The 13,339-nt window shown below is 35.6% G+C and overlaps 2 protein-coding genes across 18 annotated transcripts in view; one reads left to right on the forward strand and one right to left on the reverse strand.

Annotated features, from left to right (window-relative positions):
* The window catches only part of NF1 (neurofibromin 1), a 240,759-nt gene that overhangs the window by 52,396 nt on the left and 175,024 nt on the right, over window positions 1-13,339 (reverse strand). The window lies entirely within an intron of this gene.
* EVI2B (ecotropic viral integration site 2B) lies at window positions 1,595-10,076 on the forward strand. The gene is made up of 2 exons (XM_036340638.1): window positions 1,595-2,245; window positions 8,315-10,076. The coding sequence occupies exon 2, from the start codon at window positions 8,338-8,340 to the stop codon at window positions 9,688-9,690; it is 1,353 nt and encodes a 450-aa protein (XP_036196531.1). The 5' UTR covers window positions 1,595-2,245; window positions 8,315-8,337; the 3' UTR covers window positions 9,691-10,076.

Raw genomic sequence — 13,339 nt, forward strand, 5'->3', positions numbered from 1 at the left:
ATCCAAGAGCCAGTGTACCCAGTGGTCAGAGTGGGACCATCCAGATTACAACTCCTCAGATCCATAAGGGACACACTCAGGGGGCAGACTCAGTGAGCACCAAAGCCCCACTGAAGCAAGTCTTGCCCCATAAGGGTGTCTTCAGCACAGAAGTTCTCCCACTGTAGATAGAGATGATTCTTACAGCCAATTGGCCTGGAGGCCAATTCCTCCCAGTGATACCTACAACAATCAAGGCTTAACTACAACAAGACTGTGTACAAAGCCCACAAAGGGGTGCACCGAGACTGTCCACCTCAGGTAATTGGGGAGGCTGAGCCACTGGGCCATATAGGACATCTAGCACACAAAGCCACTCTACCAACACAGGGAAGCATAAAAAATGTGGAGACAAAGAAACAGGTCACAAATGACAGAAATGGAGGAAAGCAAACGACTGGATATAGAGTTCAAAACCACGGTTATAAGGTTTTTCAAGAATTTTCTAGAAACTGCCAATAAATGTAGTGAGACCCTGGAGGATATGAAAAAAGACCAACTAGAAATTAAGTATACACTGACTGAAATAAAGAATAATATACAGAGATCCAACAGCAGACAAGAGGACCCCAAGAATCAAGTCAAAGATTTGAAAAACGAAGAAGCAAAAAATACCCAACCAGAAAAGAAAAAAGAAAAAATAATCCAAAAATATGAAGATAGTGTAAGGAGCCTCTGGGATAACTTCAAGCGCACCAACATCTGAATTATAGGGGTGCCAGAAGAAGAGAGAGAAGAGGATATTGAAAACCTATTTGAAGAAATAATGACAGAAAACTTCCCCTACCTGGGGAAAGAAATAGACTTACAAATCCAGGATGCACAGAGAACCCCAAACAAAAGGAATCCAAAGAGGACCACACCAAGACACATCATAATTAAAATGCCAAGGGCAAAAGACAAAGAAAGAATCTTAAAAGCAGCAAGAGAAAAAAAGTCAGTTACCTACAAGGGAGTACCCATATGACTGTCAGCTGATTTCTCAAAAGAAACTATGCAGGCCAGAAGGGAGTGGCAAGAAATATTCAAAGTGATGAATAGCAAGAACCTACAACCAAGATTACTTTACCCAGCAAAGCTATCATTCAGAATTGAAGGTCAGATAAAGAGCTTCACAGATAAGAAAAAGCTAAAGGAGTTCATCACCACCAAACCAGCATTATATGAAATGCTGAAAGGTATTCTTTAAGAGGAAGAAGAAGAAGGTAAAGATAAAAATTATGAACAGCAAATACATATCTATCAACAAGTGAATCTAAAAATCAAGTGAATAAAAAATCGGATGAACAGAGTAAACTGGTGAATGTAATAGAACCAGGGACATAGAAAGGGAGTGGACTGACAATTCTTGGGGGGAAAGGGGTGTGGGGGGGCAGGAAGAGACTGGACAAAAATCGTACACCTATGGATGAGGACAGGTGGAGGGGTAAGGGCAGAGGGTGGGGTGGGAACTGGGTGGAGGAGAACTATGGGGGGAAAAAAGAGGAACAACTGTAATAATCAGAACAATAAAGATTTAATTTAAAAAAAATAAAAAAAAATGTATACATACTTTGAAAAAAACAACAACCGAATTATACTTTTACCTGGGCTTTGCCTAAATTATGTATGAGGAAATAATATTAACATTTACTACTACCTACTGTGAGACATTTGTACATGCTACGTTATCTTATTTAATCCTCACAACAACTCAGGAAGAGAAATATTCCTCCAGAGGAGGAAGTGGTGATTCAGAAGTGCAGTCACTTGCCTAAGGTCATACAAGTAAACAGAATTCATCATTCACATCTTACAAAAGAAATCTCACTGTGGGTGATAACCCAACTGGCAGTTTTTCCTTAGAACATACAATTTGCTTTCCAAAGCTCTATTCTAAATATTTAAATTATAGAATCAGAGTACTAGAGAGCCTCAAGTGTTTACTTACAAACATTAATTAAAAGCACTCAAATCATGTAACTCCAAAATGGGTTTTAAAATAAGTTCTGTTAAAGTAGTGTATTTCTTAGTCATTTTGTGGCTTATTGCACTTCCGGAACCAACTACTGATAAACTTCCTCTTTTTCTACAGAAACCATTTCAGTTTGCTAGAGGACCATTTTTAATCTAAATGGAACCACCCCTTTTGCTTTCTTAGCCAAATCACCAAAATGTCCAGTTAGAACAAGAATTTAGCATCCTGCAAAAGAAGTTAACAGCTGAGGTAAGAAAAATTTCACACAGACAATTTGGTTTGATCTTTGTTTTATTTAAATCTTATTTTTAAAACTAAAACGACAGTAGTGTTTTAAACGTAAACTGCTAGTCTAAAGACGTCTATAACAGGTTTTGTGATTTTGTTGTGTGGAATTAAAAACTATTGAGTGTTGAACTTGCCTTGAAGAAAAAATTTCACCTAGGTTTGCATAATATAAAATTTCGCCTAGGTTTTGCTAACCTTAGTTCCATAGTTAAAAGAAATAAACTATATCCAAGACAGATAAAGCTAACAGCTAGAAATAAAACTAGGATCCATGGAATATGACTGAATTTACAACCCCAAAATAAGTTAAAAATTCTGATTTCTTTTTATAAAATTTTCCTGTACATAATGCAACCCATAGATTTAAATTATTTTTATTTTTTAATCTCCTTTAGTTTCCACAGTCACCTTCACTTAATTTATAAAGCCAATGGAATATAGATGAGGCACTTGATTATCATTATGATATATGCTTTATTTTTTATACAAATAGAATTTATATTTAATAATGATAACATGAAAATATTCCATTAAAATGATGACATGAAAATATTTTTAAAGTTCACTAAGACAAAACTGTTATGATAAAATGTATCATCTACATATTTATGTCATATTATCTGAGACTTTAGTAAACAGTGCAAAACAGATACAGAAAAAACACAGAGTAAACAATAGAAAATTGCTAATATGCATTAAAGATGACTACTCTATGAGTAAACTGGGAAGTTGAAGTGAATATCCTCAAAAATAAAAATTGCAAAGAGTTTAATAGACTTACAATATCATGAATAAATTCATTATCGATAATATCCTATATCAGCATTTCATAAATACTTATGGCTTACACTTAAAGAAGTCCACTTTAGATTTCTTCTACATAACTACTACAAAAGTTAGAAAATAAAGATTTTAATCTCTTTTTTAGACAACACTTGTGCAAATATTTTTAAAGGGCCAGTCCTAAATTTAGAGTTTAATAGTACTTGTGTTTTTCAACTAATTCCAATACAATTCTATTTAGAAGAAAATTTTGAATTCTGAGTAAGTTTAAATGTTAAATATAAATCTGATCCTTTTCAATGTCTAATTTTTAAAAATCATGTCAAATATGATAGCTTATATATGTAATCATTCAAAACTATCATATCTATTTTTAGTAGCTCTTTTCCTGCCCTTTATACAAGGCTACCTCCATAAGTTACTTACATACCTATTCCCAGAGAGCTCACATCTCATTTCTTCATAAAGCATTTATTTCATAATTTTACTATGAAAGGCAGTGCAGCATAGAAGGAAAGGGCTCTGGTATAAGACTGATATGGTTTCTGTATTAGTGCCACTATTCAGAGCTGTGACACTTTGGCAAATTACCCAACTTCTCTGCTGTCTCAGTATCTTTATCTGGAAGATAACACTACATTGCTCAGTAAAATAGGAAAGTGCTAGCATTTAGTGGGTACTCAGTAAATGGTAGATATTATTATTGATAACAGATGGTCATCAAATACCTATCATAGTGCAAGGTTCATTTCCCTTTCTACTCTTCCTCAAGATATAGATTTGTTGTTTTATTCCTATTACGGTTTCATAACCTCACTAGTTGAAGTTACACTATTACTAATTTTAAACTATTTTATCTATATTGTTAACTTATTATCAAAGTAACTAAAACTCAGATACTATTTTTGAGACTGTTCACTTACACTTGCCTCTCTGTCTAGGATATGCTCTTCCAATCTGATTCCCTTGAAAAGACAATGACATATTTCTTACATGTCCAAATTAACAGCATTAATTTTAAATGCTGGACCCTTTATATACTTATGTATTATACTTTTTAGTATATGTCTAATATATGGGAACTCCTGCTTTACTGTAACTGCACTTTAAAATGCTTAGTTAAGCCTTGTCTCTGAACTAAAAAAAGCCACAGTTTCTTCACAATTATACCCACTATTTCTTTTTTAAAGTCCTGCTCACTCTTTTCTGAACTATTCTAAATTGTGTAGAATTCTATCACAGATTCAAGCATCCTGACATAGCATATGCTAGGAGGGTAGACAACTAATTGAAGCATGGGAAATAGAATTTGGTTTTAATATTATCATAGAATAATAGACTTTGGCTTTAACCTATATATATAAAAGCCTAAGCGACTGGCCAACCAGCTGACTGCTCGACCGGTAGCTATAATGTGCACTGACCACCAGGGGGCAGTTGCTAAATGCAGGAGCGGAAACCACAGGCATGGAAACATGGAACAGACTGATGAATCTCAGAGGGAAGGGGGTAGGAGAGAGGGCAGGAAGAGATTAATCAAAAATTTTATATGCATACTAGATGCCCAGGGCACAGATTTGCGCCCTCTCACAATTCAGGACCCCTTGGGGGATGTCAGAGAGCCGGTTTTGGCCTGATCCCCGCAGGCCAGGTCAAGGGACCCCACCAGTGCACAAATCCATGCACCGGGCCTCTAGTATTATCATAAGGCTTAAATGATGAGTGAAAAATATCATATACTGAAGGAACTACGATCTTCTTACTGACAAAAGAGGCCATGAACCTATAAAAATTGATCTTACAAACTAAACTGGGTTTTTAAGTATGATTCCTGTTTGGGCTCTTTCCTTCCCTAATGCCCCCTTTTTTTAACTAATTGAAAAGAGGAACCATGTATGTTTTTTAAAAAAATTTCAAGCAAAGTCACAAAAGAGAGAACATTTTTGGCTGAAGACAATTCATGGCCTGTATTTCTGTTGCTTCAAATGGCATTTTTAAAAAACTAAACGGAAACTTTGAAGAATAACATCTGTTGATGAGGCCTTTTCTTGGCAGGTGGGTGGAAATCTGTAAGAATAGCGGATAGGAAATGACAACCATCTAGAGGTGATTCAAATACCCATATTTATGCCAAAAAAATTCTAGTTTTTTGACTATTAAACTTTTAGTGCCTGGTCAATGTGGTTTAGTGGTTGAATGTCAATCCAGGAACCAAGATATTGCGGGTTGAGGCACATTTGGGGTTACAGGCTCGATCCCCAGAAGGGGCCATGCAGGAGGCAGCCAATCAATGATGTTTTTCTTTCATTGACGTTTTTGTCTCTGTATCCCGCCCCCTCCTTTCTCTCTAAAAATCAATAAAAACATTTTTTAAAAACTTATTTTTAAAAAGCCTTTAGTAAAATGGATAACATGGATAATAACTTGGATCTCATTTTCTTTGCTTACATTCTGGTATAAGTATAAATGAATAGTGAAAAAGTTAAATGGAAGGAAACCAACTGTACTGGGCTCCTAAAATACATGGCAACCGCTTGTAAAAGAATCAAAATATAAAAACAATGCAGTTTAGGGTAGCAAGAGAAAGAGCATATGCTTTGAAATCAGATGATCTCGGGTACAAATTGCCAGTCTGCCACCATTAGTGATATAACATTGGGCAAATTGCTTAACACATTTGAATTTGTTTCTTTATCTGTAAATCAAGGATTTTTCTATCTTCTACATAGAGTTATTTAAAGGTTAAATGAAATAAAGAAGGTAAAACACCTGAGATAGTACAGCACATAGTATGTTCTAGATAAGTATTTTTATTTGTTTCTGTCTGCATTCTTCAAGGTTCTTTATAATCTTGTTTGAGGGAGTTAGGATAATAAAAAGAAAATGTGAAAAGGTAATAAAAAATAAACACAATTATTTAAGAAATTAGAAGTATAAGTGAATTTAATACATGAAGAATTATTTAAGGAACCATAAAGACAACAAGAACTAGAGGGTTCAGGGAATGACTAATTTCTCTTGGCAGTCACAGAGAACTTGGTTTCAGAAGAGGAATTTAAGCTGAGGTCTAGATGAAGACAAGTTCAAATAGGCAGTCAGAAGGGGGGAAAGGCTGGGTTTGAAAAAAGAACACACTTTAAGCCGGTGAAAATAGCAAAATAAAGAGTGTCTGTTTAGGAAACAAAGTGTGTGCTCAGAAAGTATGTAAGATGGGGAAGAGGTGCATTCAGAAGCTGTATGAGAAGCTTCAGTTAAGAGATATGAGTCGGTACTGGGTAAGCTCAGGCCAGAAGGAAGAAAACTCAGTAGAGAATTTTATGTTGACAGCAATGGGGAATCACAAGCAAGGGAAAAGTAACCTGGCCATATGTGCTTTTAAGATTAATTCATCAGCAGTGTGCAGGAGAGTTTAAAGAAGAAATATTTTTAAATTTAGGCTGGAAGTATTAGAGAGAAAATAAAAGAGACTGTACAGGAAAAATCATTCTTTTCTATGAAAATAGGACAATTTGTCATCATTGTGTACCAAGTAATAGGGGAGTAAGTAATGAAAACTACTCAAACACACTGAAATCTACTTATTTGCACAAGTTGAGGGAGCTCCTCTTCTCCTTTTATTGTACCTTTTACAGAACATCAAATCCCTCTCAGATTGGCCTACGAATCATAGAAAAACCATAGTTTCTAATCATATATACTGGGATCTAAAACACTGAGACTTTTCCCCCCCCTAAGGTAAAAAAATAACTGAATAGTTACCACTGTGATTAATGAGTGTGTGAAACAAGAATATTACACACAGAACATAGTCTTACTATAACTCCTCACTTTAGAGATAAGACAATTGAGAACAGGACAGATTAAGTGACTAATTCTCATGGTTAGATAGAAAGTTAGGTGACAGAAGAAGAATTGGAACTTAACTTTTCAAATTTAAGCATCTGCCACATTTTACAAATAGCCCTAGCTGCCAAATGTATACATGCAAACATATACATGCCTTCTTTACCCATGCCTGGATGTTCCCCCAGATGTAATATTTTATTTGCTTAATTACATATCTTTCAAGATTCAGTTCAAGTTTTACTTCTCTGAGAAACCTTCCCATAAGCCTTCCCAGGCTAGCTTGGTTCCTTTGTGTATCTCCTGCATACCTTTATGAGAAAACTCATCAAATTACTGTAATTATTTATTACTTGTTTGTTTCTACAACTAAAATCGTTCCCCTACGCTACCTTCTAAACCTAGAAGAGGGCCTGGCAAAAAGATGATGTTTATCAATAAATGAATGAAAGCAGCAGCACAACTCCTTTACCAACTGTGTAAAACTGACTCATCCAGATTCAAAGCTCACTTTGGGATTTTGAGCCATGGACTCTGAGCTGAATCCTTTAAAAATATGAGGTGCTAACATAAAATTTATAGTGCTAAACAATGATAATGTTGCAAAGATGACTCATAAAATAGACTCTGTGCATAAGAAACGTACACAGGTATTACCATTAAAACAGAGAAGTTGGGAGAGTCAGCTTTGAGATGAAGAGGTATTCTGTTGTAAATGTCCACCAACAAGTCACACAAATGGAACTAGAATGAAGGAGATTTGGGCTGGATGTGCATGTTTGGGAGTTTTGGCATAAAGGACAGAGCTGAAATCTTATAGACTCAGGATCAAAGAAAAGTAGATAACATGAGGACTAACTATCAAGTGCCAATATTTAGGAGACAAGAGAAAAACAGGAGCTAGTGAGATAAACACAAAAGGAAGACTACTATAAAGAGCTCTTTGAACAGCAGTGAAGGAATAGTTAGTTAAGATAAATATAGTCAAAGAGGGGAAAAAAGAGAGAGAAAGAAAAGATCTTTGGATAAAATAATAGATGGTTTCTGGTACCCTTCAAGGCAGCAGAATCAATGTACTTCAAGTCACAAAGAAAGAGAAAATAAGGAGTACATGGAACCGGCATACAGAGCCTATGTATTTGAGAAGTTTGTGAAATGAAGGATTGTAACGTAATGAAGTAGGGCCAAGTACAGATCTTATGAAACAATTAAGAGAAAACACTGGTTATAAGATCCAAATGTTGTATGGTAAATTAGAGTATATTCAAGAGTTGTTTACACTAGCCTTTAGTGTATCAAGTCTAAATTAGGAATAATAAATACTTATCAGGTACCTAACTACTTTATGCCAGACTTCAAATGCGACCTAATTGTCTGTCTTTTTTCTTTTCATTATAAAACCAGTGGTAAAAAGGAAACATTCTGAAATGGATCCCAAGTATTTCATCTTTATTTTGTTTTGTGGATACCTGAACAATACATTTTCCTCAGAGACAAATGCAAATGCAACAGAGTCACAACCACAGTCTGCTTTATTTAGATCACCAATGCCATATGTCTTGGCTAATTCTCAAAACACAACAGGGAACCCTTTGGGTCAATCAACACAACTCAACGACATTTCTTCTGGACCATCAACTGCCAAAGTTGCTGCTGGACAACCAACAGCAGTTGCTGTTGGAAAACCAGCAGCACATACTACTGCTGGACAACCATTTACCTATAACATCACCAGACAACCAACACCCACGGCCAACACCATCTCCCAACAAACAGCACAACCTGTGTTCACCTCCGGCAGACAACTACCAACATCTGCCCATACTTCTATCAGACAACCGCCACCATTTGTCTATCGATCCACTCAACGACCATCAACTGTTCACACCTCTTCTGGAAAACCAGTACCACCAACTATTCAAAATCTATCCATACAACCAACACCAGCTGTCAAAAGTACACCTAGGTTTACACCAGGATTCTTCACAGAAGATACTGGTAACACACAAATGCCACATAAAAGCAATTCTAATTCAACAGCTGCCATAATAGTTGGTGTAATTCTGGTTTCTATGTTGGTAGCTATTATCATGATTGTGCTATGCAAATGCTTGAGAAAACCAGTTTTAAATGACCAAAATTGGGCAGGCAGATCTCCATTTGCTGATGGTGAAACCCCTGATATATGTTTGGATAACATCAGAGAGAATGAAGTATCCACAAAACGTAAATCAATTATTTCACTTATGGCCTGGAAACCAGGCAAAAGCACACTTTTAGCAGATGACTTAGAAATTAAGTTGTTTGAATCAAGTGAAAACATTGACGATTCCAACAACCTCAAAACAGAGAAAATAAAAGATCAAGGAAATGGTACATCTGAGGATAGTGCTGGTGGATCAACAATTGGCACTGCCGTTTCTTCAGATGACGCAGATCTGCCTCCTCCACCTCCCCTTCTTGATTTGGAAGGACAGGAGAGTAACACATCTGACGAACCCACAATGACAATGACAACGGTATCTCCTCTTCCAAATGATTCCACCAATCTCCCACCATCTCTGGACTGTCTCAGTCAAGTCCGTGAAGATCATAATCCTGAGTACGAACAGTCACTTCCACCTCCCCTTGACTCACCTAACTTGACCCTGCCACCAGATTTGATGAAAACCCTCGAAGATTCCAACAATGAGATTCAATGTCAGGAGTTATGTATTCTTCCTAACTCTGAGCAAGATCTCAATGAATCCCTGCCACCCCCACCTGCAGAACTGTTATAAACATCACAGCTTGCTTATTAGCTGATTTTTCATTCTTTTCAAAGGACTCTCTATCTTTTGTTTTTCTTCATGTGATGAAAGATATTAAGTGGCAACTGATAGCCAATTTTGATTTTTATTCAGGAACTACTTAAAATCTGCTCAAAGCCCATGTGCATAGGTAAAGCTTAATTTTTTTTTTAATATATAACAGTGATCTATTGACTGGCTATAGCCTCTAACTTTAATGTAGAGTATATTTTACATATGTGGATGGTATATGTGTCAATAACTTAACCATTTGGAAACGAATAACCTATGTATACTTGGTATCACCCAATAGTCCCCCCCGCCCCCGAAAAGCTGTGTATCAAGTTACCTTGAATAAATAAAATTTTATTTTTCCATTTCAAAGTTTTAAACAAAACTCCAAATTTTAAATTAATACCTCCAGTATTAAAATAAATATTCTAAGTTCATGGGGATGAGTGATTAAAATGCATGTTTAAAAATGGAGAAATTTCCTTTTAGTTCTCATTGGAAATAGTAAAGCAAACACACTAAAATATCAAATTTGGGGGTTGGGAAAATTTACTCAGGAAAAAATGGGCATGTCCCATAAAATGTAGACATTTTCCTACCTTATTGTGGGAGCATAAATTTTGAAACTAGCCTCTTTATATGCCTGAAGAACTCAAACAAAATAAAATTTTACAAAGAAAACAAAAACACTTCTATGGCTTCCTTTCAAATTTGGATGATTTTCCCAAGAAAAACATATTGTATCGAAATACAGATGGTTCTCAACTTTCATTAATTCATACTTGACATTTAAGCACCATACATTTAAACTCTTTAACCGTCTTTCTTATGCAGAATTTCTTTTTATCCATTACCAGACAAGTGATAAACCTGAGTTATCAGAGTAGGAATGAACCCAATCTTTGTCAAAGCTGGAGTGTGTTCAGGGCCTACCCTTATGCAGATGTCAGCCAGGGCCCGCAATAGCGCTCCGTTGCCCAACAAGCATATATTCACTCTCCTTACCTCCCTAACTCCTGGGGAAAACAGTCACTTAGAATGAAGTGTGGTGACTTTATTGGTAGTTTAATGTTGGAACCTCTCATAGTTCTGGGATTTTTCTGAACAAAAATAGTATTTATTGTAGCATGGTGTTCAAGAAACTAAGTTCCATATTTAATAAAAACTAGCAGGTTTTTGGACACTGAAATTTTACATACAATGTTTCTTTTTTTTTTTTTTTTTAAATATATTTTATTGATTTTTTACAGAGAGGAAGGGAGAGAGATAGAGAGCTAGAAACATCGATGCAAGAGAAACATCGATCAGCTGCCTCCTGCACATCTCCCACTGGGGATATGCCCGCAACCCAGGTACACGCCCTTGACCGGAATCGAACCTGGGACCTTTCAGTCCGCAGGCCGACGCTCTATCCACTGAGCCAAACCGGTTTTGGCTACAATGTTTCTTTTTAAATCTTTTAAGCCATCCCTCATTGACCATTAAAATATTTTATTTGCAGCCCTCACTGGTTTGGCTCAGTGGATAGATAGAGCGTCGGCCTGCAGACTGAAAGGTCCCAGGTTCGATTTCGGTCAAGGGCATGTACCTTGGTTGCGGGCACATCTCTCTCATCGATGTTTCTAACTCTCTATCCCTCTCCCTTCCTCTCCGTAAAAAATCAATAAAATATATTTAAAAAATATTTTATCTGCAGAAACACTTCCTTGAGCTGCTTACTTTTCCTGAATAAGTATGATGTTTACTGTCATACTACATTGGTTCTCTCTGTCTTCCACATTAAAAATTTTCTTTCATGTGTTTTTCAAACTTTGAACTTTTAAGGTTAATTTGCCCAGTAGTAATCAGGAGTTTGATAATTTCCCATTTTTCTTTTGAATTTTAAGTATTCTAGTTATGGTAAATAAGACATGTTTTTATACTAATTAAGACTTTAGCTTGCCTTAAAATCATCATAATCTTTCTCATTTTACATATAAGATTGTTACCTATCAGGGTCTTTCTTTTTCATCACCTACTTTCCTGACCTCTTGAAGGATGAGTATTGGGAAATACAAACTCTCATAAATAAATTAAAAACTGATGATCTGGTCATAGTCTTGTCTGATTTCTTCAAATACTACAGGCAACTTTTCTCCTTTTGTCCTTTATACAATAAAACACACTACTGCTAGCAGGTGGTTTTGTTGTTGATTTTTTGTTTTGCTTTGTGTTTTAAAAAATTCTCTGTGAGGGGGAAAAAATAATTCCTATTTACTGCATGGAATTTTCCCCTACTGAGGTCAGTGGAAGCTGAGCAGCCAAACAGTGGCAATTCTTGCTTAATCAACAGAAAGAAATGCAGACCAATAAAAGAAAGAAAGAAGAGAAGAAAATGTTGGACCAAAGAAAAACTTACTGAAAAGATTAAAGAACCAGGACCCAGAAGAGAATGTTTATTTCATGAATATGGTAAAACAACAAGGCATAGGGTAATTAAAAGCAGACTGAACTACATATATACAGCATACCATAGTGCTCTTACCATATCAGCATTAAATAGATTCAGAAACAACCCGGACGACCATCTAGTTCAACCCCTTTTATTTGTTAATTGCTGAGAAAACACACCCAGAGAGAGTAAGTGACTTGTTTAGAAGTGGTATTAAAAGCTGAGTTTGTTCAGCATCCTTTTCGCTAATATAAGACCAAAGAGTGCCTACTTCATGCACTGCAACAAACATATATTAAATATGTATTTCATTTAGTGTTGGTGGCGGGGATACAATGAAATAAAAGAGGGTGACCTGTAATTGTTGTTATTACCTAGTTCTGATAAAAAAGTAAAGTAGCAAAATATCTGGACACCTAGCATTAAAACACGGTGATACTGGCACATGATTGGACACAGATCAATGGAACAGATGGAAAGTCTAAAAATAGATTCCAATCTCAAATCAGTGAGGAAAAATATTGGAACAGTTGGATATATATTTGGAAAAAAAATAAAATTGTATCTGTAAGTCACACTACACTGGGATAAATGCCAAATAGACCAGAGATCTAAATATAAAAAATGAAATTATGTAAGCAATAGGTGAAAATATCAGTATATTCTTTTATACAGTATGTCCTCAGGGTACGTTGGAGATCCATTCCTATGGTGCGATGTAGTCAGAACCCACCTACATAAGCACCTACATCACTCACATGGAGCACATACACAGCAGTAATGAAGTGAAACAGTGAAAAAAATTTAAAAGAAAGATAACAATTCCTGACTTTTTTTTGTGGTAAATAAATAATAAAAAACACAAAGCACATATGTACATACGTCAAAATGACGGAACTTTTTTAAAAATAAATAAATGGGAGATGGCAATGAAAAGACATACGTGAGTCGTAACCCGAGGACTTGTTTGTAATTTGGAAATGAGAATAACCTTCCTAGCTGACACTCAAAATCAAGAAGCAATAAAAAGAAAAGAAAACCCAATTATAGAAAACTTTTAAATGGCAAGAACAAACATAAAAAATCACATAATAAAGTCAAAAGACAAATGGCAAACTGAAAAAAAAAATCACAATCTAAATTAAGTCAAAGGGCTACTATCTCTAAAATTTAAAACATACACAAAACTCCCAAATA

Source organism: Myotis myotis, unplaced genomic scaffold, assembly GCF_014108235.1.
Source record: "Myotis myotis isolate mMyoMyo1 unplaced genomic scaffold, mMyoMyo1.p scaffold_m19_p_17, whole genome shotgun sequence".
Lineage (NCBI taxonomy): Eukaryota > Metazoa > Chordata > Mammalia > Chiroptera > Vespertilionidae > Myotis > Myotis myotis.

What these genes read in the sequence shown, in the direction of transcription:
- EVI2B (XM_036340638.1), top strand. Translation starts at nt 8,338, where the DNA reads ATGGATCCCAAGTATTTCATCTTTATTTTGTTTTGTGGATACCTGAAC.